Source organism: Botrytis porri (genome assembly GCF_014898465.1).
Source record: "Botrytis porri strain MUCL 3234 chromosome Unknown BPOR_003, whole genome shotgun sequence".
Classification (NCBI taxonomy): Eukaryota; Fungi; Ascomycota; class Leotiomycetes; order Helotiales; family Sclerotiniaceae; genus Botrytis; species Botrytis porri.
The window spans coordinates 2,073,793-2,098,052 of NW_024066077.1; the positions used below are offsets into that span (position 1 = coordinate 2,073,793).

The window sequence follows — 24,260 nt, forward strand, 5'->3', positions numbered from 1 at the left end:
CAAATCTGAGGATCGATGTTTCTCTCCTCCTCCTCCTCCTCCTCCTCCTCCAACAACAACAACAACAACAACAACACCTATAATATCACAACTTCAACCCCCGCCCACCACCCATCTCCCTTCACATCCCCCTCTCACTCCCCCTTAAAAGCATCCTCATAATCTTCCCTCTCTCTCTGACTCTTGAGCTTTCTCTCCATATCCCGTGCTTTCCAAGCCTTTTTGTGGATCTCCCGAGTAGTATCTCCTCTCGTTGCTCCGATCATGTGTTTCACCTCTCTAGAAACGAATGCGCGGGTAGCTTCGCGAGCGCTGAGTTTTTTGGTGCGGGGAGAGTATTGGGGAGGGAGAGGGGAGAGATTTTGAATGAGGGATTGGGCGGCGCGGGTTTGAGACATTTTGGATGGAGGGGATGAGGCTTTTGATTGTTTTTTTTTTGGTTATTATGTTTTGAGAGTTAATTCTGGAGGAGGAGTGGATATAATAGTTGATTGCTAGACTTCAAGCGTTTAGGGAGTTTGGAAGATTGTTTGATTGTAAATGTGATTGTAATTGATGAAACTGGAGAATAAAAATGAACATGATAGGGGATCTCTTTAGGATTTATATATTTCCCTCGAGGAGTTGTTCAAGAACTGAGCTCCATCAAGGGAACAATACCACAAAAGATACAATAACATTCAAGAAAGAGTCAGTCCAAGACTCTCAGATCAGGAGGTTTGAGGCCAACATAGCAATTGGCCAAAATTTGATACTTCTTTGTAAAGGCATTTGAGTCAGGGGTACCGAGTTTTAAGGCCATTACGCCACGTAAAATCAACACAAAGATGTTTCTGAACAACGCTGTAACAGAAAAAGAAGAATGCGAGGAACATGCTTCGAAATGGACAATGCCATTCTTGAAAGGAGTGGGAAGATTCGATCGAGGTGTGTCTGAGCAGGCAATTCTGAGCTTCGAGATTTTCATAAGGTCTTTGAGGTTCTCTCTCAAATCCAAATCATATGTGTTCCGTCATTCAGTTATAAAATGAGAATAGAAGATGCCAGAACTCCTGAGATATACTTTTAATGTACCTATAGCATCACACCCATAGCCTCCAATCCATCTATATCCCATTCCCCACCCAAATCCATCCAAAAATTCTGCTCATCGAGTCCATCCCAAGGGCTCATATCTGTATCACCCAACACTAGCATTGCATCCGAGTTCACCTGTTCATTTACCACACCCTCTAACCCAGCATCAATCTGCGTGGACGTGCCCCCCTCAGTAACATCCTCGCTCCCACCACCACTACCCTCTACTGCATTCCTATCAACTCTAAACCCATTCCCCAACGGCTGTGGCTGCGCCGAATTCCCATAAGCCGCAACCTTCTGATCATACCACCCCTTCACCAAACGAATTTTCCTCGCAAACTTGTCGAAACAATCTGTCCAGCCCTCTCCTACCCTTCTTCCATCACTACCCACCTCCGCGTCTTTTCCCCATTCTCCATCCTCGGTAGTGATGTTGATATCTACAAATTTCGCTCTATCGTTTCGCTCTGCTAGCTCTTTTAATACCCAGGAGAGATCGCAGACTTCGCGGACGAAATTGAGGGTCCAGGAGGGGAGAAGTGGGTTTTGGTAGAAGGAGAGGCGGGCGAGAACCATGAGGGCATAGGCGAGAAGGGACCATGGAACAATAGGCTGGCTTAGATAGGTAGACGGAGGAATTGAGAGGACTAAGTGGAGGAAAGAGCGTGTGTGGTGGAGACAGGTGTAGAGAGATTGCAGGTGAGATGGATGTAAAGGCGGTGGGTGAATTGGTTGGGCTGCTGAGATAAATTGAGGTGATTGTGTTGCATTTGTGGGTATCCAGCCATTAGTTAACGCGACTTCATAGAGGCGGATGGTAGAAATATGATGGTGAAGCTGTAGGATTACTGATTGTATGTGTTAGTTCTTTAATCATGATAGCCAATCAAGAATGGAAGCCCAACTAAGTAAATTACTTCAGGTTATAAGAAAGAAGAATGAAGTGAAACACGTACCATTATCTCCCAGAGCACTAGAAACACCCTTCTTCAATATATCTAGTTCCACCTGGAATGAACCCAACTTCAACGCAGTAGGGACTTGAATTTCACTATCGCTCTGAACAAGTAAGATCGCTTGCCCAATTTTCTCTCCAAGATGTGAGACCTTCACCAAATCAACTAGTAAGAGATCCGTAGTATGTTCTGGTTTCTTCTCTATGAAACGAACACATTCATCAAGATGTATCGAATATCTCATAGCATCTATACGCTGAAAGCCCGTTGCAACTCTAGACACGAATTAGCAAAAATGCATTGAAATGAAATATACTTTGAAGCTTACAAAGAAGTTAGATAAAATAAACCAGCTAAAGCCCTTCTCTGCTCCATTGTTCTTCTTGAGAAATCTCCAGCTGTGGCTCTACTGTGGCCAAATGGATACCTAAATCTATCGGCTGATGGTGGCTTGTTCAGTCCCAAATCTCCAGCAAGGCCCATTGCTAGACCTAGGAGATTGTTCAGGTGAGGATGCCCTAAACAATGATAATGATACCTAATCATTCATATTGGTTAGTAAATTACCTCTTCTAAACGGATAATGCCACCTCTAGCTTCCAAGCCTCTGAACTCGTGCATCTTTGGCACCCAACAGACGTCTCGTTCGTTCAAACGGCAACCGAAATCGATCATCTTGTCCACCAGCCCAACAAGTAAGTCACAGAAACGAAAGAGAAAAACACTATACTCACCACCCACAAAAAACCAAAATCGTCTGCAACAACTCCAAAGTCTTTTCCCTCCTCACCATAATCCTCTCCGTCAAATCCCTCACCAACGCCGTCTCATAAACCGTCTGTCTCGGCAAATTATAATAGCTCGCCGCCATCAAAACCGCCTTTCCCAGTATCGGTTTGCTCGACACCCATTCCATGCCTGTCAGTCTTCCCGTCTCAATAACCACGAAGGGAAATCTCGCCGTCATTTCCATCTGGTACAATTTTATCAGCCTTTCGATTTCCTTATCATTGGGCTCGAGATTCGAGTTGGCGTGGGCGAGAAGACAGGCATTAGTGCCTTTTTCATAGACAGATTGTCTTTTACTTGATTCGAGAGGTTTGGGGACGACATGGGAAACGTTTCTATGAGGAATCGGATTTGGGGGTTCTGGTCCGGAGAGGGGTGGTGATCTGGGGAGGACATTTTCATTGGTGACGACGAGTGGAGAAAATGTCTGCGTTGCATCTTGGGAATGAACGCCTTGTTGCTGTTGCAGGAGATTCACAATACCATCAAGTTTCTTCTCTAATTGTGCAACTCGACTAGAATCAACATTAGAAGTATGATAAAATAGTTATGAAGAGAACAGTCCATACGTAGTCTTTTGAGGCTTGTGGGCCCTGATAGAAGGAATTTGTGCCACACAATCTTTCTTTAAACGATGACATCTATTATCATTAGTAAATAGCCTAGTATAATGGCAAGGAACACTTCAGGAATATTTACCTTTCACATTTCGCAGTTAATCCTCCCGACCGTGGTACACATTTTGCTTTTGCCAATGCACAAGTCCTGCATGCCCGGGAACTGAGGTGACTCTTTGCTATATGATCGGTTGTTGGCATCACGTATTTCTAAATTCGCTTTTCATGTATCGAGAATATTACCTCAATGTTGAACGGAGAGGAAATGGTAATCTCAACCCGTCGCCGTTGGGATTTACTTTTTAGTGGTTGGACGCTGTGGGGCGGGACCGGAGCAAAGTCGTCTTCCCGCTCCCGGTCCACGAATCATGTCATATACCCCTCACAGGCACAGCATCTAATACATCAAGAACAATAGGGAGAAGAGGGAGTAAAAAACAATATATTATATTTTGAAAGACCGCGCATGGAGTATAATGCGATAAACACAAAAATCTTGAGTTGATTTAGCCTATCTAGAATTTGCATTAAAACTTTCAATGCTCGACGGAAAGTAAGAGCAGAGGGTATGCAACTTCGGTCGTGTAAAAGAATTCATCAACGCCTGGTCCCGCAACCCTTCCTCCAGATTCCCCAATCGAAACGAACATCCCCATAATTCTCATACTCGATGTATTAAAGGGAAGTATGGAAGGTGGCTCCGAGAGAAGAACATTATCAAGCCAAATGGCATAACGCTATTCAGAATTGGACTAGCTCATGTGAACCTTGAAAGTCAATAATGAGCCCATATATGAATGTCGGGTAAATTTTTAAAGTCATATGGGACAGAGTGGAATCATGTAGTAGGAGCTGGGGTACCACGTGCAGCCGCCTCATCAGCACGAATAGGTGCAAAGAAAGGATGGGCCATGGCTTCCTTAGCAGTCAAACGTTCCTAAATCACATGTCAGCATATGCAATACAAGGCTTAATAATGGTAGGCATACTTGGTGATCATATCGAAGAAGTTTATCTAAGAAGTCGATAGCTTCATTAGTAACAAATCGTTGGTTCTCAGCATTGACAAAGCTGTGCCAGTTCTTCTTTGGGAATCTTCCTAGGATATCGTCATATTGTGCGTCGAGCTCAATCTCGTATTTGTCGAGGTAGTCGAATAAATCTTCAGTGCCGAGAACTTTCGCAATTTTGACTAATTGATCCGAGTTGCTGTTTCCGTGGAAGAATGGTTCTTTTCTGAAGATCATCGAAGCGAACATGGCACCCAAAGACCACATATCCAAGGAGTAATCGTATTCCTGGAAGTCAACAAGCAACTCAGGCCCCTTGAAATATCTTGATGCGACTCGAACATTGTACTCGGTGCCTTGATGGTAGAACTCCGCAAGACCCCAATCGATAAGTCTCAACTAAACCTACAAGTCAGTAAAGGTATTCTTCCAATTAGTGAGAGTCCTACCTTTCTGTTCTCATGATCAATCATCACGTTATGAGGCTTGACATCTCTGTGCATAATGCCTTTGCTGTGACAAAAGTCCAATGCCTATCGACGTTAGCAACTTCAAAACCTTTCCAATATTCTGATCTCATACCTTCAAGAGCTCATAAATATAAAATCGGACATCATAATCGATAAACTTAGGGTAGAGGCTACGGAAGTCGGTGTTGTTGACGAATTCGAAAATCAACGAAGGTGTTTTGCTCTGCATCATGAATGAGTCGTCTGTTTCTTCTTCAAGGGGTTGTTCAAGGCCAGTGAGCGCGGATTTGCCCGTCTTCCCAACTAGGGAAAAAGGGTCGCCTGGGAGAGAAGGAAAGGTTGAATTTACTTGACTATCCCTAACAACGTCAAGGAGGGCGACAATATTTGGGCCTCCTGACAAGTTTTGTAGGATCTTAATCTCTCTCTTAATCTTCTTCTTCTTGACCGGCTTTAACACCTTAATCACACATTTTTGGTAGTTGGCCACATTGATTCCCTCAAAGACTTCCGAATACTTTCCTCGTCCTACATGGACACACATCCGCGTGTCAGTAAGCAGCACACACATAGCCACGAGCGGGTAAAAGCAAAACAGGTCTTGGGGAAGGAGGTATTGCCGACTTACCAATCTTGCGCACAACCTCGTAGTTCTCCAATACGCCCCAGGTAATATTTACGCTATCATAATCCCAATATGCCCGTGGCATTTGCTGGTTGACATCCGCATAGACGCGAGCCATTTTGCGGCCGGCCTAGTATGGGAAGGCGGCGCCGCGCAAATCGTGTAGAGACCGCCTTTTCGAAAATATCGAGATCCGAAGTGAGTCGCCGATTGATAAGAATCTGTTTGTTTGACCGGATGGTTCTGGCAAAGATTCGCAGGATGACCTTGTACGATGTTGTAGAAAATAATGATCTGATGTTGATGTGCTACGAATTCTTGATGGATAGTAAACACACCCCGCGCTAGCGCAGGAGTTATTTTCGATCGGGCGGCCTTAAATAAAAGGTTACCGACAGCCTTTTCAAAAATCGACCAAGGCTGAATGACGAATAATAATTTTTGTTATCAAGCTTGACTTTCGCGACTATACATTACACTCTCTCACCATCGCAAAGGAAATTGTATGAGGAGTATCAATTGCAAAGACATATAGAATAACAGAACTAACGCGAATATGCTCTACGATCTCAATATTCCTTGGTCATCAAGCAAAGACCCTCTTGATCTCCAAAGGACAATCTCATTTCTTTCAGAATCAGGCTACGGCACCATAGCTCTTAATCATATCCAAAGCGGACCGCTTCCTTCCAATATAACAAATCCAATACCTACGACATTTCCTTTTACAGTCCCTCCCAAAACAGTCATTCTCCGCCGCTGCACCCTCACTCTCTCTGATCCTTCCCTTAATCACCGTCTCACAGCCGTTTCATCCGCCTACGATATAGTCGCAATTCGCCCTACCACAGAAAAGGCATTTCTCGCAGCATGTCTTAGCCTAGCTGAGCACTCTCTCATCTCCCTCGACCTCACACAACGATATCCATTTCACTTTAAACCTAAGCCTCTCATGGCTGCTATACATCGCGGCATTCAATTTGAAATATGCTACGCACAAGCTACGATGGAAGATTCAAATGCGCGCAAAAACTTTATAAGTAATTGTTTGGGCATATTCAGAGCTACGAGGGGAAGAGGGATTGTGATAAGTAGTGAAGCTAAGACTGCATTGGGTATCAGAGGCCCAGCAGATGTGGTCAATTTGATGGCAGTATGGGGACTGGGTAGAGAAAGAGGCATGGAAGGGCTGGGCGACAACCCAAGATCGGTGGTTATAAACGAGGGCTTAAAAAGAAGTTCTTACAGAGGACTAGTGGATGTGATTTATGGTGGTGAACGGAGCGCTGCGAAGGACACTGAGATCAGCGAAGCCCAGAAGGATAAAGCAAAGAATGGAGAAAAGGGAAAGGGAAAAAGAAAAGCCGATGATAATAAGGAAGTAAAAGAGAACGAGCCACCCCAGATAAGCAAGAGACAGGTAAAGAAACAGAGGATGGAAGCCTTGAAAGCTGCCGAATCCAATTCGAGCTCATCGAAAGAAACATCTCCTACAGCTCCTGCAATCACAGCTACTGATAATATAATAAAAGCAAAAGCTAACAGTTGATTTTTATATTCTTTTGCTTTTTTTCTCTTGTGGCGTCATTTTTCAACGTATATTTACAACGAATTTGGTATCTTTCGGGAGTCTAGCCCTACACAATCTAATATTACTTCTCTTTTGAACCCATTTCATTACTATTCGAGCATCAAGCTCCCATCTCAGACCGCTGTCGCCACAGCAAGATTACCAAGGACTAAACTACTGGACAAGGCGAGTGTGTTGATATCAACAGGATTTGGCTGTGCGACTTGTGCAGCTCCAAGTGCAGGAGCTGGTGATTTTCCAGCTTGTATCGCAGCTGATGTGGTGACACTTGCGATCGTAGCTCCTTGAATAGCAGCTTCGGTCAATGATGTGCTAATTGATGCTGCTGTTGTAGCTCCTTGAATAGCAGCTTCGGTTAAAGATGTGCTAATTGATGCTGCTGTTGCAGCACCTTGCATAGTGACTTGATAACGGATTAGTTCAATGAAAGATATTTTTTATACGAATTCAACATACCTGATACCATGACGGTAGTTGTTTGCATCATAGTCATAGTGACCATGGATGTAACCACTGACATTTGCGTAGCCATCATAGTTACCATTAATTGCTCAGTGACTGTTTGGGTAATCATTTGAGGTAGTGGAGTGACAGTAACGGTAGGTGGAGCTCCTGAAGCGAAAACGGTCGAAGTGAGGAAAGAGAATTGGCCACTGGAATTATTAGTTCTCGAGTAGTTTTTGAAAGACTGATTGTTCGTACCCAGTTCCGGCAGCTTGTATTGCAGCCCCCGTTGGTGCCGCCGCTCCCTGAGCGCTCTTTGTGACCGTCATTGTCTTTGTGATCTCTTTTGTCACCGCGGGTGCTGCGCTCGCTTTCCCCCCTCCTTCGAGAGCGGCGATGATATCACTTAAACCTCTAGCTTCATACCGATATCCCTAGATTATCATCAGCCACCATTCACAGCATGAACTATCCCTCAAAACCATACCTGTGCAAGGCCTGCTGCCCCCACTGCCACCAATAGCGTTGCTCTTATAAAGCCCTTCATCCTCCTCTTCAATAATATCGTTAAAAAATGTAGTTTGGTATCCTGCCCTTCGTTGTTTGAATTTAGGTATTAATGAACGTATTCAACAGCCCAGCCGTTGTATGAAGCAAAGAATATGAAAAGTAATGAGTGAGCGTGACCTGCAGCTGCAGAATTACAATTGATTAGATGACAAGAGATTTAAAGAGAGTGCTCAGATAACAAGAGATTCAATGAGGGAAGTGGAAACAGATATGCACACGACCCTCAAACCGTGCATCCATGAGTCTTGGCGCTATGATTGAGAGTTGAAGCACTGCAGTGCGTAGTCCTAGATGTAGATCCTCGACGCCCATGGGAGAATCATGGACAGATGAATATGGGATCGTGGCGCCATCAAACCTACGAACCGCCAGGGGTATATGATTCAAGTTCACATGAATTGGGAAGCTTTGCCAATACTCACAGTGGCACGATGGAGTAAGACATGACAAGATGATTGATTCGATCAGGTAAAAATCGAAAGAGTTCAAGGGTCCCGGCGGTATGATTGAGTGAAAGACCACTCGACGCATAACATGAACAGCAGGGCAATCCAGTGTGGATACCAGACTAGTGCAAAAGCACACTTCACAAGTGGTGGCTTGAAGTAATTTTGATAAAATATTGCCTAGGATGTAAGAGATGCAAGAATCTCAAACGTCGGAGAGTTTTTGAAGGTACACCAGGTATGGGGAAAATGAATCCCAGACGTGTGGGGTTTCAGACTAGCTTGGCGGCGTAAGAATTTCCAAACCATTGTACAGATTTTACTCTCAGTATGTTGTCCAATGAGAATTATGGGTTCTGCAATGCCAAACAAGCTTTGTGAACACTCCATCGGTTTTCCTTGGGTGTATAAGGCATGGTGGAAGTGGAATCAGAAAATTGAATCGAGTGCGCGATGATGTTAGGGAGGATCACGCTGAAATGTTTGACCCCCCTTCAGAAACGGCGAAATTCGCAACTAGAACCTTTGCTGCTTTTGTCCTATCGGATCTTGAATATGAAGAGATGTGTGATAGAATATGTTTGACGACGACGTGTCAGATATGGGATATGTAGATTAGCCTTATGTGTCTAGGGCTATTCCATGCAGATTGTGATAATCCGCAGAAACAATTTCGATGTGTTTCTTTCTTCGAGACGCGACAAATTTGTGATATTAGAAGGATGGAAGACGGATTAGATATATAAATATATTAAAACCCAGGATGATGTTCAGCCTTGCATAGATTACCCAGTAATGTATGCGAGTGTCTAGGATGCAGACACGTGATAGAGTCGAAATTCCAGACGCCGGGACTCGGGTAGCAAATTAAGCTTAAAAGTCAATACATAGAGACGATCGGGTGTATTAACTTCCGACTTCTATCTATTGTACTCCGTGTCCGTACCTACCAGCCAATAACCTACCTATGTAGGACATGTACTTCGTAGGACTCTTGTTATTAGAGTGACACTAGCCGAGCTAGCCTCGATCGATATGTAAAAATTAATTAATAATCAGTGTAAGTTAGACTACCCATCTACATAGAGTACGTCACGATCTAGCGAAAATCTATCACGAAATACCAAGGTAAAAACATCGATTTCACAGATGTTTCAACGATGAAGGGGAGAGAGGAAAGAATCCCATCGGAGTTTCATGGGGTCCGAAGTGCATTTACAACTGTCCATCTCCAACCAAAACATTTTTAAGCCACATCGGTCATTCAACACACTTTGATGCTCTCTGATTTTGTGACTATTATACTCCATTATCAAATGAACAATCCCATTACCGGTACTAAGAGGTAATATCTACTACTAGTTGACTCAAATACGGGAACGGCGAGTTCTAGAAGCTAGACTGACATCAAGCTCCCCCAACACGGCAAGAAGTAGTGCCTTGTCATCCCATGCTTCGATCTTATTTACTTTTCTCCCCCCTCTGCTTCGAGACATTCTCACAACTTCGAATCATTGTAAAGAACCATCACCACGGTCGCATTTAGACACGTTCAGCTGGATATCGCAGATATGACCGTCGTCCGTGTGCTGGACGATTACTACCTCGCAATAACGTTGTTGATTACAGTTGCATATCAATTATTTTTCTTCGCAATTGCATTCACTCTTAAATTTGACAAACTTACAGGTCAGACCAAGCTTATGTTTTCTCGAGACATACCAAAATTCACTGCTAATATTAATTTCAGATTTTGCTGGAGGAACGAATTTTGTTGTACTTGCCATTATAACGCTTGCGTTCAGTGGTCATCACCATGCACGTCAAATCGTCGCTTCTCTTTTCATCATGGTATGGGGAGCACGCTTATCAGCTTTCCTATTATTCCGAATTCTGAAAACCGGAAAAGATGATAGATTCGATGATAAGCGTGACAATTTTTTCAAATTTCTTGGGTTTTGGGTATTTCAAATGTTCTGGGTTTGGGTTGTCTCTTTCCCAGTCACCATATTAAATTCCCCCAAAGTCACGAGATTCCCCCAGCCTGCTTTCGGCACGGCTAGTGATATCGCGGGAGTCATTCTTTACGGTATTGGTATTATCATGGAGAGTGTGAGCGATATTCAGAAATATCTCTTCAAAGCCAACAATAGCGACAAATCCAAAATTTGCGACAAAGGTTTCTTCTCATGGAGTCGTCACCCAAATTATTTTGGAGAGATCATCATTCAGTTTGGTAGGCGTTCTCATACAAATCAATATTTTTCTCACTAATCCATCGTAGCGATCTATATGATTGCAGTCTCACCTGCCGCCGAAGGCTATGTTCATGGAGGAGCCCGTTCAGCTCTCTATGCTTCAATACTCGGTGCAATATTCCTTACTACCCTACTCATGTTCGTATCTGGCTTGACACTTCAAGAAAGACCTGGTGCAAAGAAACGATACGAGAAGGACAATCACTGGCAGGAATACTCTCGATATCTAAACCGAACGAGCATTCTCATCCCTTTCCCACCACAAATTTATGAGAAACTCCCTACGATAATGAAAAGAACAATTTTCTTGGAATTTCCCATCTATGTATTTGATCCGGCAAAGCATTCTGATGCCGGAAGAGGTCAGCATGGTGCAGAGGAAGGTCGTCAATCACATGGACAAGATCGACAAAGTACTGATGCTTTAGCTCATTGAGATGAGCCATTCAGAACATTGTCATATAACGTCGACTATTTTTTAAGTCAAATATGGAAATCTATAAGGGCGTAGCTTTCATCTTTTCTTTAATCAACTCTCGTCTTGAAGTTCCTCTTGATTCATCCAGTCTGACATTTAAGTCGCAACGAAGCTCGCGTTCAGTTTACCAGCGCAATTTATTTAATAATCACGAATTTACATAATAGCTAACGGTATCCTCATAACTATTTAATAACAAAAAAATCATTAGCAAGAGGCCAAAAAGCGCGACACGAACTTGAGATTATAGACAAGTCATCATGTGACGATGACTCAAACCCTCACAAGCAGGGAGTCATCTCATTCTCATCCGTGCATGCATCTCTCATCTGCGAGATTTCCCAGATTGTGTCATACAATACCTTATATCTTCTAAGCACTTTATTTTCTTTTGCATCTTTATTCTTCCTCAATGATCCTTTAGCGTGGAGGAGATCAAAATAATTTCTATCGAGCTCAATCTTTGCAATTGAATCTCACCTCCTCCGCACAACCTATCTATCTAGGTATCTACCCCACCTTTCCCATCTCAATATCCAATTCAACCAATAAGCAAGCAAGCAACCATGAACGTCTCCTGCGAATGCCAAAATGTAGTTTTTAAAACACCGTTGGCGAAACCGCTGGCGCTTTATATTTGTCATTGTAATGTAAGATTCTGTTTCCTCCATGTTTGTGTTTCTCGGGTTGGTGAGTTAGTCATAAGATGTATGTGGATTTCTGGAGTTTTGCGGAAGAAATAGATGCAGAGATAAATGAGATGGATGGATAAACGGATGGATGAAACAATTACGAGAATACTACCAGGAGCTAACACTAGTGATCTATAGGAATGCAAACGACAATCCTCCTCCGCGTTTGGCGCTTCTGCTATCTTTCCTCGATTCCCATTGCCGTGTCCGGAGTTTTTGGCGGTTTATACGTTGGTTTTCTTTTTCTTCTTTCTCCTTTTCCGTTTTCCCCTCTATCAATTCTATACGCTCCTCCTCCCCTGACAATAGCCAGAAAAACTAACGTTTCCTCTCCCAAAGTCGTCCCACGGCCTCAGGACACACGGTGAACTGTTATTTCTGCAAAACATGTGGCACACGGTTAATCCACAGCACGCCTGGAAAAAGCGTTGTTAGTGTAAAGGGGGGATGTATTGAGGGATTGGATTGGAAAATGGCGAAACATATTTGGGTTAAGAGGGCTATGGTTCCTATTCCTGTGAGTCTTGTTTTTTTAAGGCTTGGTCTTAGCTGGGGAATCTTGTGCAAATAGGTAGAGTGGAAAGGAGAAAAGTGGTTGGGAGTGAAGAGCTGGAGATATTGATGTTAGAATTTGATTCGATTCCTCGAGCTTTTATGGGCGTGGAAACAGAATGAGACGGCATAGAACTGTGGTACTGACATCGTAAATAGGAAGGAGCAGAAGTGTTAGAAGAGGAACCGGATTGTGATCCTTACATCTACAGGACGACAGATCTCTTGGAAAATGGGAAGATGGATGCTAGTGCTGCGTGAAAGGGACGTGGGAATTAACTGCTGTCCTTAGAAGGCATAAAGAATGGTAATGCTTATTTCAATCATTTTATTACTACCGAAGACTACTAGCTTTTGATAATCACTAACCAAGGGAGAATTGAATGTTCCTGTTTCTTGATCATATAAGGCCTTCGTATTGTTAAGCATACCGTACTGAATGTAAACTCGCTAAGGGAATAGGAGAAAAAGTCTGATTGCTAGTGTGCCCTGCAGTTATGCCATTCCACCATTCACTTGAAGTGTCTGACCCGTCACCCACAAATTTGCCTCGCTACTCAAGAATGCAACTTCTGCAATCTCATCTGATTCTCCAATTCTATTCTGAGGATTTAAGCCAGCAAGTGTCTTCAAAAGTTGTTCACTCATGCCTCTGAAGAATAGCTCGGTCGCCGTTGGTCCTGGCGCTACAGTATTGACCATAATACTCTTTCGTGCTAGATCTTTCGAAAGACCTCGGGTCATTTGCTCGATGGCACCTTTCGACATAATGTATGTTAAATATTGTGGTGCTACTGTGCTGGCGTGGCATTGGGTTGTGGAGAAGAGTATGATGCGAGAACCGGATGCCATACGAGGAACGGATTTCTAGGACCATTAGAAAGCCACATGACTAACAATTGGATATACGACGTACCTAGGCGAGAAACAAAGGACCCTTGACATTTAAATCGAACGCCTGATCAAACTCCTCACCAGTGACATTTTCCAATTCATTCAACCTCATAGTTGCAGTGCAGGCAACCAAGATATCGATCTTTCCATGTTTCTCAACGGTTGTATCAACCAATCTCGAGATATCTTCAACATTGCCGGCATCAGCTTTAATAACCGTAGCGTTCTTCTCTCCGATAATTGATGCAACTTCGTTTGCTGACGAAGAGTCAATGTTATACTTTATGACTACTATTGCACCATCGCGTGCGAGACGAAGACAAATCGCCCGACCGATTCCTTCGCTTCAACCGGTTACAAGGGCGACTTTCCCAGCGAGTGGCTGCATTGTGGCGATTGTATGGGATGTGAGAAGAAGGTGATAAGAAGAAAAGAGGTGAGGTTTAGGAAGAACTTGCTTGATAATATGGTGAATGGACAAACACAGGAAAATTTGTCATATTTATACTTATTTCAAAGCAAGGGCGTACTCAATACTCATTCGTACAATGACTCAAAATGTTGCGCTGACAGGTCGACTTTGCAAGCATAGCCCATTGTTTAACTTGCCGGTCGAGATCATGCTGGTCTCTAAGCTTCATAGATGTGCATGTCTACGTTGGTGGATCATTCCGAAATATCCGTAATATCCTCGATGTAAACACGGAGGTACTCAGGAGATCGCAGAGTTTGGGGATAAAGATAAAGGATATATCCTTTCCATTGTTTTTTGGTCAAAGCATACACTTAACACTTTTAATTCCACTGGGAAAAAGAGAGAGAATCTCTGGAAGATGTTAAGATTCCTATGCGTGATACAAATCATCCAACACCTTGCAATCTAGCCGCAAGAAATTCTACTCAATTGGCGCTCGAATGCTGGACTGAAATGAGGATAATCATATTGTGTATTCTCAAACTTTAAGCAATACCAAACACAACATTCAACATCAACTTTGAATGTCAATCTCTTTGAGAAAACAACAAGTACAACTGACGGTATATGATACAGGATGTGAGATGAAGTGCAAACGGAAACTTTGCCTTTCGCTGCTGGGAAAGTTTATACAACACAACACAAGCAATTGGCCCGTGCACACCATTTTTGGCCGTAACATCAGCCTTGTGATATTTAATCATCAAACTCTCAGAAAACAATTATCAAAAACCTTCTCAACGACACACTTTCTTTTGTAATTTATCTGGTTACTTTTCTGATACCCAATTCAATTCATTTTCGTACATAGAATCCACGCAGCCTCAAATCCGATTCTTCGATATCGTCGAACATTTCCTCTCGGTCTGCAACAAAAACAACAATCGCATACAATCAAAACCCCTCCATCTCCTTTCTTTCAAAATGGATCAAAGAGAACTGACCTCCAGAGTTTCGGCTCTTCAAAAGGCGATCAATGACAAAGAGCCGGCAGCGAACGTCATTACCATTATGGAAACTCTGAAGAGAGATGTAAATGCCACTGAAGAACTTCTTAGGGTATGTCTACAACCGGCTACATTCCTCAACAAGCTCTTCTGGGTCTTTGTGTCTCCACGATAAACCTTCGCATACATGAACTGATCAATATATTCTCTAGGCAACCAAGGCAGGAATGGTGGTAGCCAAACAACGAGGAAACGCGAATAAAGACATTGCCAAGCTTGCCACGGAAATCGTCACCAAGTGGAAAAAAACAGTCGAAGCCGAAAAAGAAAAGCGCAAAGCAAAGCAAATGGCCTCCGGATCTTCTCCCGCAGTTCGTAGTAACAGTACTTCCTCTCCTGCGCCCGCGCCTAGCGCCCCCGTCACGAAAGCTTTCAAGGGCGATTCTTCAAAGCGAAGATGGGAAACTGATAAAGTCGATACGAAGCGTACGGGTCTTCCAACACGCGATGCTTGTATTGGATTAATGTATAATGGTCTTGCTTTCAAATGCGAAGAACCTCCCACTCATGTCATTATCAAGGCTATGGCTGTTGAACAAGCGGCGTACGATCATTTTGGAGGTGAGACCAAGGAATATAAAGAGAAGCTTCGTTCCCTCTTTCAAAATCTCAAACAAGTATCCAATACGCAGTTGCGCAAGAGAGTCATGTCGGGAGATATTGAACCAGCTCGTTTTGTCGTCATGACGCATGAGGAACTAAAGTCCGAGGAGATGAAGAAGAAAGATGACGCGTTAGAGTTGGAGAATATGAAGAAGGCCCAGGTACCAATGGCGGAGAAGAGTATTAGTGATGCTTTGACGTGCGGAAAGTGTGGTCAGAAGAAAGTCAGCTATTCGCAAGCACAGACTCGCAGTGCTGATGAACCTATGACGACTTTCTGCGAATGTCAAGTTTGTGGTCATCGCTGGAAGGTATGCATTATCCCACCTCCTATCCACCCTCTGATTATCTTTTCTAACCATTCTCTAGTTCTCTTGAACAATTATTCCTCGGCGAAAATTTCTCTTCTCAGTTCGGTTTTATTATGGATGGTTTAGGGGCAAAGGAGTGCATAGGTGAAATTTTTGTTTTCAGGGTGGTTTTCAAGCATGGAGTTTACTCGAAATACCTCCCACAGGTCTCCCTAGATTGCGGTTATGTTATTTTCGATGAATATTCACATATCGCATTTGAGTAAATGAAGATCGATGGATGTCTAGCATGTGATACACACAGAGCTTTCGGTAGTAACATCAATTTTATCGATACTATAGATTTAAGTTCGTTTTCCATTTGATTCATGTTGTGCTCGTGGAGAGATAGGAAGGGAGCTTTGTTGAAGAGACTCAAAAAATGTGAGATGTTAACTTGCTCGATCGCGTGTGAAGTGGTGACGGACAAGTTGAATGCTGCAAGAGCAATTTCCAGATTGGATGTAACATGCATACCCAGGTACCTAGGGAACCAAATCCATACACTCCTCCCTCCAATTCCGTAACACTTGCAAAGAGAACAAAGAATTTTTGATGTAGGGGATTCGCCATCCATCCCTATCGCCTACGACTTGTACCAAGGCGAAATTATTCGATGTACCTATCTACCTACCTAGATAGGTAGGTAAATAACGAGAGGGGATTTGAAGTTTGAATAAAGAAGCTTGCAAAATGTGAACAGTAAGAAAAGTAGCAAGTACCGTTATTAGGTATACTACACGTCCTAGCGAGAGCGAGGTAGGTAGGTAGGTAGGTAGGGAGGTATGGAGGTTCTACTATCTGCAGCCAAGGTAAGATTAGATTCCATACCTCAAGGTCTCATACACTAAAAGTGGATAAATTAATTGCTTGCTTGATAATTCAATATGAAGTCACCCAGTGGCCCAGACAAGGCAAGACAAGAAAAGGCAAGAAAAGCAGGCAAAACAAGCTCGCCCAAACGCCCCCTACACTTAAGGAGATACAAATTTCCTATTTCGATTCATCCATCCATCCATCTATCTATCTATCCATCATTGGCATCCTGGTATCTCGTATTTGCTGAATGACGTAAACATAATGCAAAGAACACAACGTATGAACTAATCATCCATCTATCCATCATTTAATACTCATTGGTCATTCGAATTGCATTTCGCTCGCTTAATGTATTTATCCCTCCACACCTCTATTTAGATCCATCCAAACTCCATCGCAAACAGATATTCATCCTCTCAATCTTCATAAATCATCATCATCATCATCATCTCCAATCCGGATATTTCCTCCCATCTACTCCCCTCACAGGACTCACAACCCTTTCTCTTCTCTCTCGATCTCTTTCTCTGAAACTCCTCCCTTCATATTCATCATCTCTGTCTCGATCCGCTCTTTCCGTTCTGATTCTTCTGGTGGGAATTTCCTCATGACTACTATGTCTCGTTTGTAACCTAGGTCGTTCCCTTCTCTTATAATCTCTTTCCCTATCTCCCCTATCCCTGTCATCTCGGTCTCGATCTCGATCTCGATCTCTTTCCCTCTCCCTCTCGCGATCTCTATCTCTATCCCTATCACTCCTATTTTCTCGACTACTGTGTCTCCTACTCCCTCTCCCTTCTCCACTCTCTCTCCCACTTTCTCCACCACTCCCTCCACTCACATGATGAGAATGACTACTGACACCCTCCCCTCTCATCCCCCCATTCCTCCACATCTCCGCAATATCCCCCAAATCCCTCCACTTCACACCCCTACTATCACTTCTTCCCTTTTCTCTCTCCCTTTCCCCTCTCCCTCTCCCTATCAATATCAACCGATCCTCTCCCCGCCTCTCTCTTCCTCCTCCCCGCCAAGAACGGCGCGCTCAATTTCCCATTCAAATCAATATTAGTCGGATACTGACCCCGTCTGACTTTCTCCTCAATATCTCTCTGTCTCTCCCTCTCCCTCTCTCTTTCCCTCGCATCCGAAATCGGAGACGGCATCGTACTACCCGGCGCCGTAGATGGAAATGCAAACACCCGAGGACTATCCGCTCCAGCACTTCGCGACATATAAGCAGTGTGCGGATGTCTTGGTATGTGCCGTCCACTCGTCGACGTTTTGATCGGAATCGTCCGAGTTTTCGGCGAAGGATCATCTTCTGAATCGGAAGTCACGCTGGTATCACTGGACGAATCGGAGGAATCGGAAACAATAGGTGCGTGTCGCGATTGTCGCGGATGACTATGTCGCCGAGGGTGAGCGGGGTGGGGAGGATCCGGTACCGGGACATGATGATGGGGATGATGGGGATCGACGGGAGGAGCGGGGTGGGCGTGGAAGGGAGCGTCTTCTGAGACGGGCGAACTTAGATTGGGAAAACTGCGATGACGACCGCGGGGTATGCGGGGTGCATATGGTTCTTCTGGAGCGAGAAATTGACGAACTCGATGAGTGGGTGATCGGTTAAGAGGAGGTCGTTGAGGTCGAGATGCTGAGACGTGGGTGTAAGGTATAGGTCGACTGGGTCGACGAGTAGTAGATTCACGGGGAGGCTCACGGGTAGATTCCCTCGTAGATTCCCTAGTAGATTCCCTCGTAGATTCCCTAGTAGATTCCCGAGGCGGCTCGCGAGTAGACTCACGGGTAGACTCACGAGTGGAAGGCTCGAAATAGCCGCTACGGGGATGCGCCGCATTTGTTGGTGTTGGCTCTGGGATCCTGGGCGAAGGCCGAACATGAACATATGTTGCTTGTACTTTTGGTCTCGGCGGGAGGTCTGGTATGGGAGCATCCTCTTCATCATCCGGCGTTGCTCGTTTACGTAATTTCTCTGCACACGTCCGATGCCACTCCTCTATTCCCGCATCCGGTACCAAAGGAAACGCTTCCTCTGGCAAATCAATTGGGAATCTCTCCCCCGTATCTGGGTTTTTGATTTCGAATTCTCGGACAGCGGTTTGGAGGAATGGCACATGTTCCTCGGGCCCCAAAAGGATTTCGATCGATTGCCATCGTACGAAGCCTCGCACAGTGAGACATGGTATCGAAGGAGGGGCAAAATCATCTTTCGTCGGGTTTAATGCATGTTGACAGCCTATCGAGGCATAAATCCAAGAGATGGATGGATGTGTCGTCTCCACAAAAAGAGCTATGTAAGGCAAACGGAAGCTATTAGCAAGCACGCTTCTAAAATGGCGGATAGACAAGGAAGACGACGGGAACCCGAAACTAGATACCCCTCCCCTCCAAAAAAAGAAGAACTTACAATCATAATTTCCACCAACAGCTTTATAGAAAAGTGCCAACTTCTCTGGCGTGAGAAATTTATCTTCTTGACTTCCCACATTCTCTATCTGCCACTATCATAAGCATAAAAACTCAAAGCGTAAAATCGCGAAAGTTTGAACAATCCTTACAATATGATTCGCGACTCCTCTCAATAGCGCATTTAACACTGGCGTCGGACTCTTATTCTCATCAAACAAATATCCATAGAATTCTTTTGGACCCACGTTGGGAGTATTCTCCTGCGGTTGCGGTTGAGTCTGCGCCATACTCACAAAATATGATTTCGATATCTCAGTCCCTCAATTTGTCGAAAATGATCGATATGGTTGTTGTTGTTGTTGTTGGCTATTATATTTTGGCATCGCATTCGTTTTCTCTAGCTGTTTTGTCCGCATCGATAGAGCGGATCGCAAGCATATATGTATGTATGTAGATACGAATAAAGGTACCGTAGGATTTTATTCGTGAATCAAGTAATTAAATGGTTTGTACAACGACAGAAGAAGATCTTTTCTTATTCATGTATGAATGAATGATGCTGCGCAAAATTTCATCACCAGTCATAATCGTAATGATTGGGCATGAGCTGGCAAATCATCAGGTATCGGTCTCGTAGGCTGATTTTGCCGTGCTATGGGACGAGTGTGGATGAGACAAGCGGTGGGATGCTGGTGATTCTGGGGTACCTAGGTAGACAGTACAAGGGTTAATTGAAGAGGTATGAAATTCGTTGGTCTTGATTCACAAAGTGACGACGGGAGGAAAGGTCTTCTTCAACTCGTTCTTGTATTTTGGATGAAGTACTCGATTATGATTTTTGTTGGTTTGTATGATGATCTGAATGATCTGTATTGAAGATGGCTGGTCGGCTACTATCCATCTGGCAGGCATAACACCAGTGTGATATACAGAGTATCCGTGGAAGAGCCCACCGACAGCAGCCTTGTATTGAGCGTCAGAGCCTATGAGCCTGTCAAATTTAGACGCGTAGTTTTCAATATCCCTGGAAATGATGATGGTTAGTGGAGTTGCGCGGGGCTATACACGGCGTCAGAAGACCGGTGGGTCTCTGAATCATATGGAAGGCGTTTAGAACGTTAAGACTGGATTCTATAGAAAGAACATTTAGAAGAATCGTTTGGTGAGATTGGGGTGTCCTGTGGGTCCTCACAATGAATCAATGATTGGGAGAGACATTATTATTGCAGAACGGTGAGTTATTATTAATTGTCTATAAGTACACCTAACGTGTACTAGGTACCTACAGAGTAAATAAGTAAAAGGGTATCTTGTACTCGTAAGTGTGCCTTCCAGCAAATTCCCAAATTCCAAACCCCCCAATCAAAAATACATATTGGTATCGCAAAGCTCCCATTACAGATCGTGTATTATGTACTCAAAAATCAAGTGCTTGCTTTCCCCAACCATTTTACCCAAAAAGTAGAAAGAAAGACGCAAAACAAACGAATCCACTCTAAATCAACACCTTGATGGATCAACTGGTCTGCTTGATACCTCGGTGTGCTCATAGCTTGGAGGTAATTCCGGACGTGGAACGGTAGAGCTCGAACGCAGAATACTATTCTCAATCGAATCCTCTCTCGGCATCTCAATAACTCGTGGTCTGAGATACTCATTCGCATCTGCTAGCTCAGCAGCCGCTTCTTCTGCCGTGAGAGCGAGTGGCGCAGTTCGGTTGCCTTGAGCTGCAATCTGTATTGGAAAATAAAGTTTGATCGTAGAAGCTGGAATTCCTGCACCTGGAGTATGAATAGATAAGGCAAGGTCCAATGAGTAAGTTCGAGAGACGATACACGAGTGGAATGAGGGGATCCAAGTCTTCGACGAAGGCAATGAAATTGGGACTAAAATTTCTGCTGTATAGTAGATCTTGTCCTGTGGCTTTAGCGACATTTGTGAATTATCAGAATATTCAGACGAACTAGACGACAAACTAGACGATATGGTAGAAGCTCGTCGGAACAAGTCTGGTTGTGGTAAGTGCTTCACCCACGCAACCTGCTCAACACATCTTGACGAAAGAGGAACCGAGGTTTGATAAAGTCGTCGGGCGGGATCGAAGTTCTTGACCTTACTCGATTTGGAAGAGATGGATTCTGCCGGCTTGGTAGCATAGAAACTTATCGCTTTGATTTTGGTAACTAGACTACCAAGACGAGGTGGCTGTGAGTTGAAATCGTGTGGTTCAAATTGTAGCTTAACAGTTGCCATTGATGTAGCCCCTGAGGAGCTTTCAGGAGATGGAAGAACGAATGCTCCAGTTTGATCGGCCGAAACCGTTATTTCCCCTAACTTTCCAGAGAACACACCCTTTCTCAGAGACTTTGTCTTTGACAGCTGGTAGTCATTCTTGTCATCATCTGAGATACTCATAGGAGGTGCTTCCACCACCATAGGTATTATCTGAAGTTTCTTCGAGCCCTCAATCAGAGAAATCTGTTTCTTTGGGAAATCATTGTGTTTGATAACTCTGGCATTGATTGAGTATTGGATTTTGGTCATCTCTGGAGCCAAGTCATCTAGTATGGATGTTTCGCGATCGCCCATGCTCGGAGGCAATTGCACATGTGCCAGATGGACATGATCGGCATCACATGCATGCGAGCAAACTGTTGGAAGAAGTTGTTCTGGGATGACAAAGTTGAATGGAAAGATATATGTTTTGCCAGCTTCGGCAATTCGTGGTTGAGGATATGCAGCTTCTCGAATTGGCATGACGAGCTTCAGAAATCTGTGTACGGCTGTTGTCTTGGACATTGCGCTGGAATGAGACATGGCTTCGACGTATGTTCGAGTAACGCCTTCGAGGGTAATCTGAATTTCATCGAATTCCGCATCACGGGGAGCTGTGATTGAGGCCTTACCCGACAAACCATCGAATGTTCTATAGGTCTTTCCATCATGGTGGTCATCTAGAAGAATTTTGACATCTGGTCGTTTGATCGAGTTGATTTTCTTGGCATAAGTAGCAATTGTTCCCGAGCCAGAGGATACACTTGAAGCAGACATTCTGTCTGAAGGTACTTGAAAAAGAAGCTGGACAGAATAGAAGAGGGTATGCGATATAGGAGGGGAACGATGTTTAGACAAGTGCGATTGGATATATGATCATGCGGGGAAATATGTGCCCTAAAGGCTCTTGGGTGTAACTTTGATAAGAAAAGGGAAGGAATCGACAATTGCAGATTGATATCAGTTGTGAAATGCCGAATCCAAATATATGATTGATGTGAAGCTGTTTTCGTATCTTGGTGACACTTTTTGAAATCTGGAAGTCTGGAAACAGGAAGAGATGATGGATGATTACCTTTATATATAACAATACCTACGGGAGTGATGCTTTCATCTTGACTAGTATCTCCAGAAAATAACACCAGCATCCATGACAAACCTTGAATGTGAGTCAAGCTTGTCAGATATGCGCCCTTGATGCATCGTATAGAATAATTTCTATTTGATGTCTCGACTTTCCAACAATCTAGGACCCTCCGTCCGTGCTCTGAAGGGAAGGGAAGGGAAGGGAAGTGAAGTGCGGGAAATTGACACTAATTTAGTAGTGGATGTCAAATGATCCATCCCTACATCGATCCAGTACGCCCTTCACTCTTTAGGTTGTCAAGAATCTACGCCCTGAGCGAGCCGGGCTCCTGGGCATACATATGTTGTATTATTACTAATCCGTCGAAATGTTGTCATCTATAATCGATACTACTCGTACTATGCCGCATAATCCAAAACCTCAATTTCCATAACTTACAATATTAATGAAATAATATCTGAACCCAGATTCATCGGACAGTCCGTCTCTCGTAAGGCTCAATGATAACTTTTCAAATCAGCAAGTGAATGTTCAACACCTACTACCTAATAAGTAGCTGGGTATTATCTCTCAGATGCATCCGGAATGCCAATATCCCAACTCCGAACCATCTTAGGAATAAGAACCCAAGTCTGGAAAGTCAACATTATCCGTTTTCCATTCCCATCACATCACATCATTCGGACCACTCAAACTTTCTCTTCCCTACGCCTTTCAACCATCAACCTAACATCCATCCCCAATCCCAGGAACCCCATAACCCAACCTTTCCTCCAAAGGTATTCCTATCCTTTTCCTCCCCACCAAACACTCCCACATCCCATTCCAGGAAAAGCGCAACTCCTTCATCTCCACCGCAAACCCTCGTATCCACTCCCGAAGCATGCACTAAACGAAATTTTCGCGACCTTAATTCAACATCGCAAATACTTAACGTACACGATCACCTCTGACACATATCTCTCTTACAACTGCTCATAGCGATCAAACTCCCAGCCAACGTGTTGAAATTTTCACATTTTCACATCCTGCAATTTCTGCACTTGCTTGGAGCCTTGGACGCTATTCATCATGGGTATACGAATGTCATTGTAGATTCTAGGCTTTGAGTTTTTACGAACCTGGGATGGTTAGTATGTGCTAGGTAGGTATCACAACACGATGCGAACGATGTCGTGATCAAAGGATTGGTTCTCGAATTTTGGTTGTTTAGAGTTGTCATCTCGATTCTCAATATCTGATACATTTCCCATGTGAAAAATTGCTCAATCCCTCAAGTAGGTGGACTATTTCAATTCCCCTTCTATCCCACTCCTCATCCTCGTAAATCATCAATCACTAGATACCTCTGTGGTCTCGCGGTACTTTAACTATCATCACAACTACCCCACAAATCTCGTAACATGTCTTCCCCGAGGCGGACACATTCCTCACGAGAAAGTTTAGCACTCTCTACAAAACCATAACCATAGACCCGCAACCCAGCAATAAATCCAGATGCAAGATTCCCATCCCTTACTCTCTAACTACAGATCTTCAATCCAACCGATATCGGACGCGCGGGGAACAGTCATCGAAATCCATCAAATTCAATCCATCTCTCTATTCACATCCACCCATTCCATTCCCATTCCAATCCCAATTCCACACCGCATCACACAACACAACACAAAACACTCAAAACAACGGCAAAACGGCTCACGGCAAGTTAGAAACAGAAACATCAGCAGAATCTATGGC

At 43.9% G+C, this 24,260-nt stretch overlaps 10 protein-coding genes across 10 annotated transcripts; 4 read left to right on the plus strand and 6 right to left on the minus strand.

Annotated features, from left to right (window-relative positions):
* Positions 1 to 170: 170 nt before the first annotated feature.
* On the minus strand, positions 171 to 3,714 carry EAF01_002674 (uncharacterized protein). The gene is made up of 6 exons (XM_038910927.1): positions 3,525 to 3,714; positions 3,395 to 3,466; positions 2,771 to 3,340; positions 2,365 to 2,574; positions 2,037 to 2,311; positions 171 to 1,928 (listed from the first exon to the last, which is right to left on the minus strand). Exons 1-6 carry the CDS (start codon positions 3,641 to 3,643, stop codon positions 1,075 to 1,077), a joined length of 2,100 nt encoding a protein of 699 aa, XP_038773849.1. The 5' UTR covers positions 3,644 to 3,714; the 3' UTR covers positions 171 to 1,074.
* Positions 3,715 to 4,280: 566 nt separating this feature from the next.
* On the minus strand, positions 4,281 to 5,665 carry EAF01_002675 (uncharacterized protein; the record flags this gene model as incomplete). The annotated part of the gene is made up of 5 exons (XM_038910928.1): positions 4,281 to 4,379; positions 4,432 to 4,851; positions 4,902 to 4,985; positions 5,035 to 5,450; positions 5,551 to 5,665. The coding sequence occupies 5 exons, from the start codon at positions 5,663 to 5,665 to the stop codon at positions 4,281 to 4,283; spliced, it is 1,134 nt and encodes a 377-aa protein (XP_038773850.1).
* A 438-nt stretch (positions 5,666 to 6,103) lies between these two features.
* EAF01_002676 (uncharacterized protein) lies at positions 6,104 to 7,096 on the plus strand (the record flags this gene model as incomplete). Its single annotated transcript, XM_038910929.1, has 1 exon — positions 6,104 to 7,096. One exon carries the CDS (start codon positions 6,104 to 6,106, stop codon positions 7,094 to 7,096), a length of 993 nt encoding a protein of 330 aa, XP_038773851.1.
* A 155-nt stretch (positions 7,097 to 7,251) lies between these two features.
* On the minus strand, positions 7,252 to 8,639 carry EAF01_002677 (uncharacterized protein; the record flags this gene model as incomplete). The annotated part of the gene is made up of 4 exons (XM_038910930.1): positions 8,070 to 8,639; positions 7,841 to 8,016; positions 7,595 to 7,791; positions 7,252 to 7,541 (listed from the first exon to the last, which is right to left on the minus strand). The coding sequence occupies exons 1-4, from the start codon at positions 8,127 to 8,129 to the stop codon at positions 7,252 to 7,254; spliced, it is 723 nt and encodes a 240-aa protein (XP_038773852.1). The 5' UTR covers positions 8,130 to 8,639.
* A 1,530-nt stretch (positions 8,640 to 10,169) lies between these two features.
* EAF01_002678 (uncharacterized protein) lies at positions 10,170 to 11,292 on the plus strand (the record flags this gene model as incomplete). Its single annotated transcript, XM_038910931.1, has 3 exons — positions 10,170 to 10,287; positions 10,349 to 10,834; positions 10,883 to 11,292. The coding sequence occupies 3 exons, from the start codon at positions 10,170 to 10,172 to the stop codon at positions 11,290 to 11,292; spliced, it is 1,014 nt and encodes a 337-aa protein (XP_038773853.1).
* Positions 11,293 to 11,900: 608 nt separating this feature from the next.
* Positions 11,901 to 12,839, plus strand: EAF01_002679 (uncharacterized protein; the record flags this gene model as incomplete). Its single annotated transcript, XM_038910932.1, has 4 exons — positions 11,901 to 11,984; positions 12,165 to 12,256; positions 12,366 to 12,543; positions 12,738 to 12,839. The coding sequence occupies 4 exons, from the start codon at positions 11,901 to 11,903 to the stop codon at positions 12,837 to 12,839; spliced, it is 456 nt and encodes a 151-aa protein (XP_038773854.1).
* Positions 12,840 to 13,073: 234 nt separating this feature from the next.
* EAF01_002680 (uncharacterized protein) lies at positions 13,074 to 13,860 on the minus strand (the record flags this gene model as incomplete). The annotated part of the gene is given in 3 exon segments (XM_038910933.1): positions 13,074 to 13,445; positions 13,522 to 13,811; positions 13,824 to 13,860. 3 exon segments carry the CDS (start codon positions 13,858 to 13,860, stop codon positions 13,074 to 13,076), a joined length of 699 nt encoding a protein of 232 aa, XP_038773855.1.
* Positions 13,861 to 14,585: 725 nt separating this feature from the next.
* EAF01_002681 (uncharacterized protein) lies at positions 14,586 to 16,239 on the plus strand. Its single transcript, XM_038910934.1, has 3 exons — positions 14,586 to 15,006; positions 15,107 to 15,868; positions 15,927 to 16,239. Exons 1-3 carry the CDS (start codon positions 14,872 to 14,874, stop codon positions 15,933 to 15,935), a joined length of 906 nt encoding a protein of 301 aa, XP_038773856.1. The 5' UTR covers positions 14,586 to 14,871; the 3' UTR covers positions 15,936 to 16,239.
* Positions 16,240 to 17,171: 932 nt separating this feature from the next.
* Positions 17,172 to 20,066, minus strand: EAF01_002682 (uncharacterized protein; the record flags this gene model as incomplete). The annotated part of the gene is given in 4 exon segments (XM_038910935.1): positions 17,172 to 17,658; positions 17,669 to 19,040; positions 19,158 to 19,245; positions 19,309 to 20,066. 4 exon segments carry the CDS (start codon positions 19,444 to 19,446, stop codon positions 17,172 to 17,174), a joined length of 2,085 nt encoding a protein of 694 aa, XP_038773857.1. The 5' UTR covers positions 19,447 to 20,066.
* A 593-nt stretch (positions 20,067 to 20,659) lies between these two features.
* On the minus strand, positions 20,660 to 22,210 carry EAF01_002683 (uncharacterized protein; the record flags this gene model as incomplete). Its single annotated transcript, XM_038910936.1, has 1 exon — positions 20,660 to 22,210. One exon carries the CDS (start codon positions 22,208 to 22,210, stop codon positions 20,660 to 20,662), a length of 1,551 nt encoding a protein of 516 aa, XP_038773858.1.
* Between the last annotated feature and the right edge of the window lie 2,050 nt (positions 22,211 to 24,260).

Excerpts from the sequence above, each read along its gene's own strand:
- EAF01_002674 (XM_038910927.1), bottom strand. The coding sequence starts at position 3,643 with ATGCCAACAACCGATCATATAGCAAAGAGTCACCTCAGTTCCCGGGCA. Across the intron at positions 3,467-3,524 it reads TTAACTGCGAAATGTGAAAG|ATGTCATCGTTTAAAGAAAG; the intron begins GTAAATATTCCT and ends TAATGATAATAG. Across the intron at positions 3,341-3,394 it reads CACAAGCCTCAAAAGACTAC|TCGAGTTGCACAATTAGAGA; the intron begins GTATGGACTGTT and ends TGTTGATTCTAG.
- EAF01_002681 (XM_038910934.1), top strand. The coding sequence starts at position 14,872 with ATGGATCAAAGAGAACTGACCTCCAGAGTTTCGGCTCTTCAAAAGGCG. Across the intron at positions 15,007-15,106 it reads CCACTGAAGAACTTCTTAGG|GCAACCAAGGCAGGAATGGT; the intron begins GTATGTCTACAA and ends TATATTCTCTAG.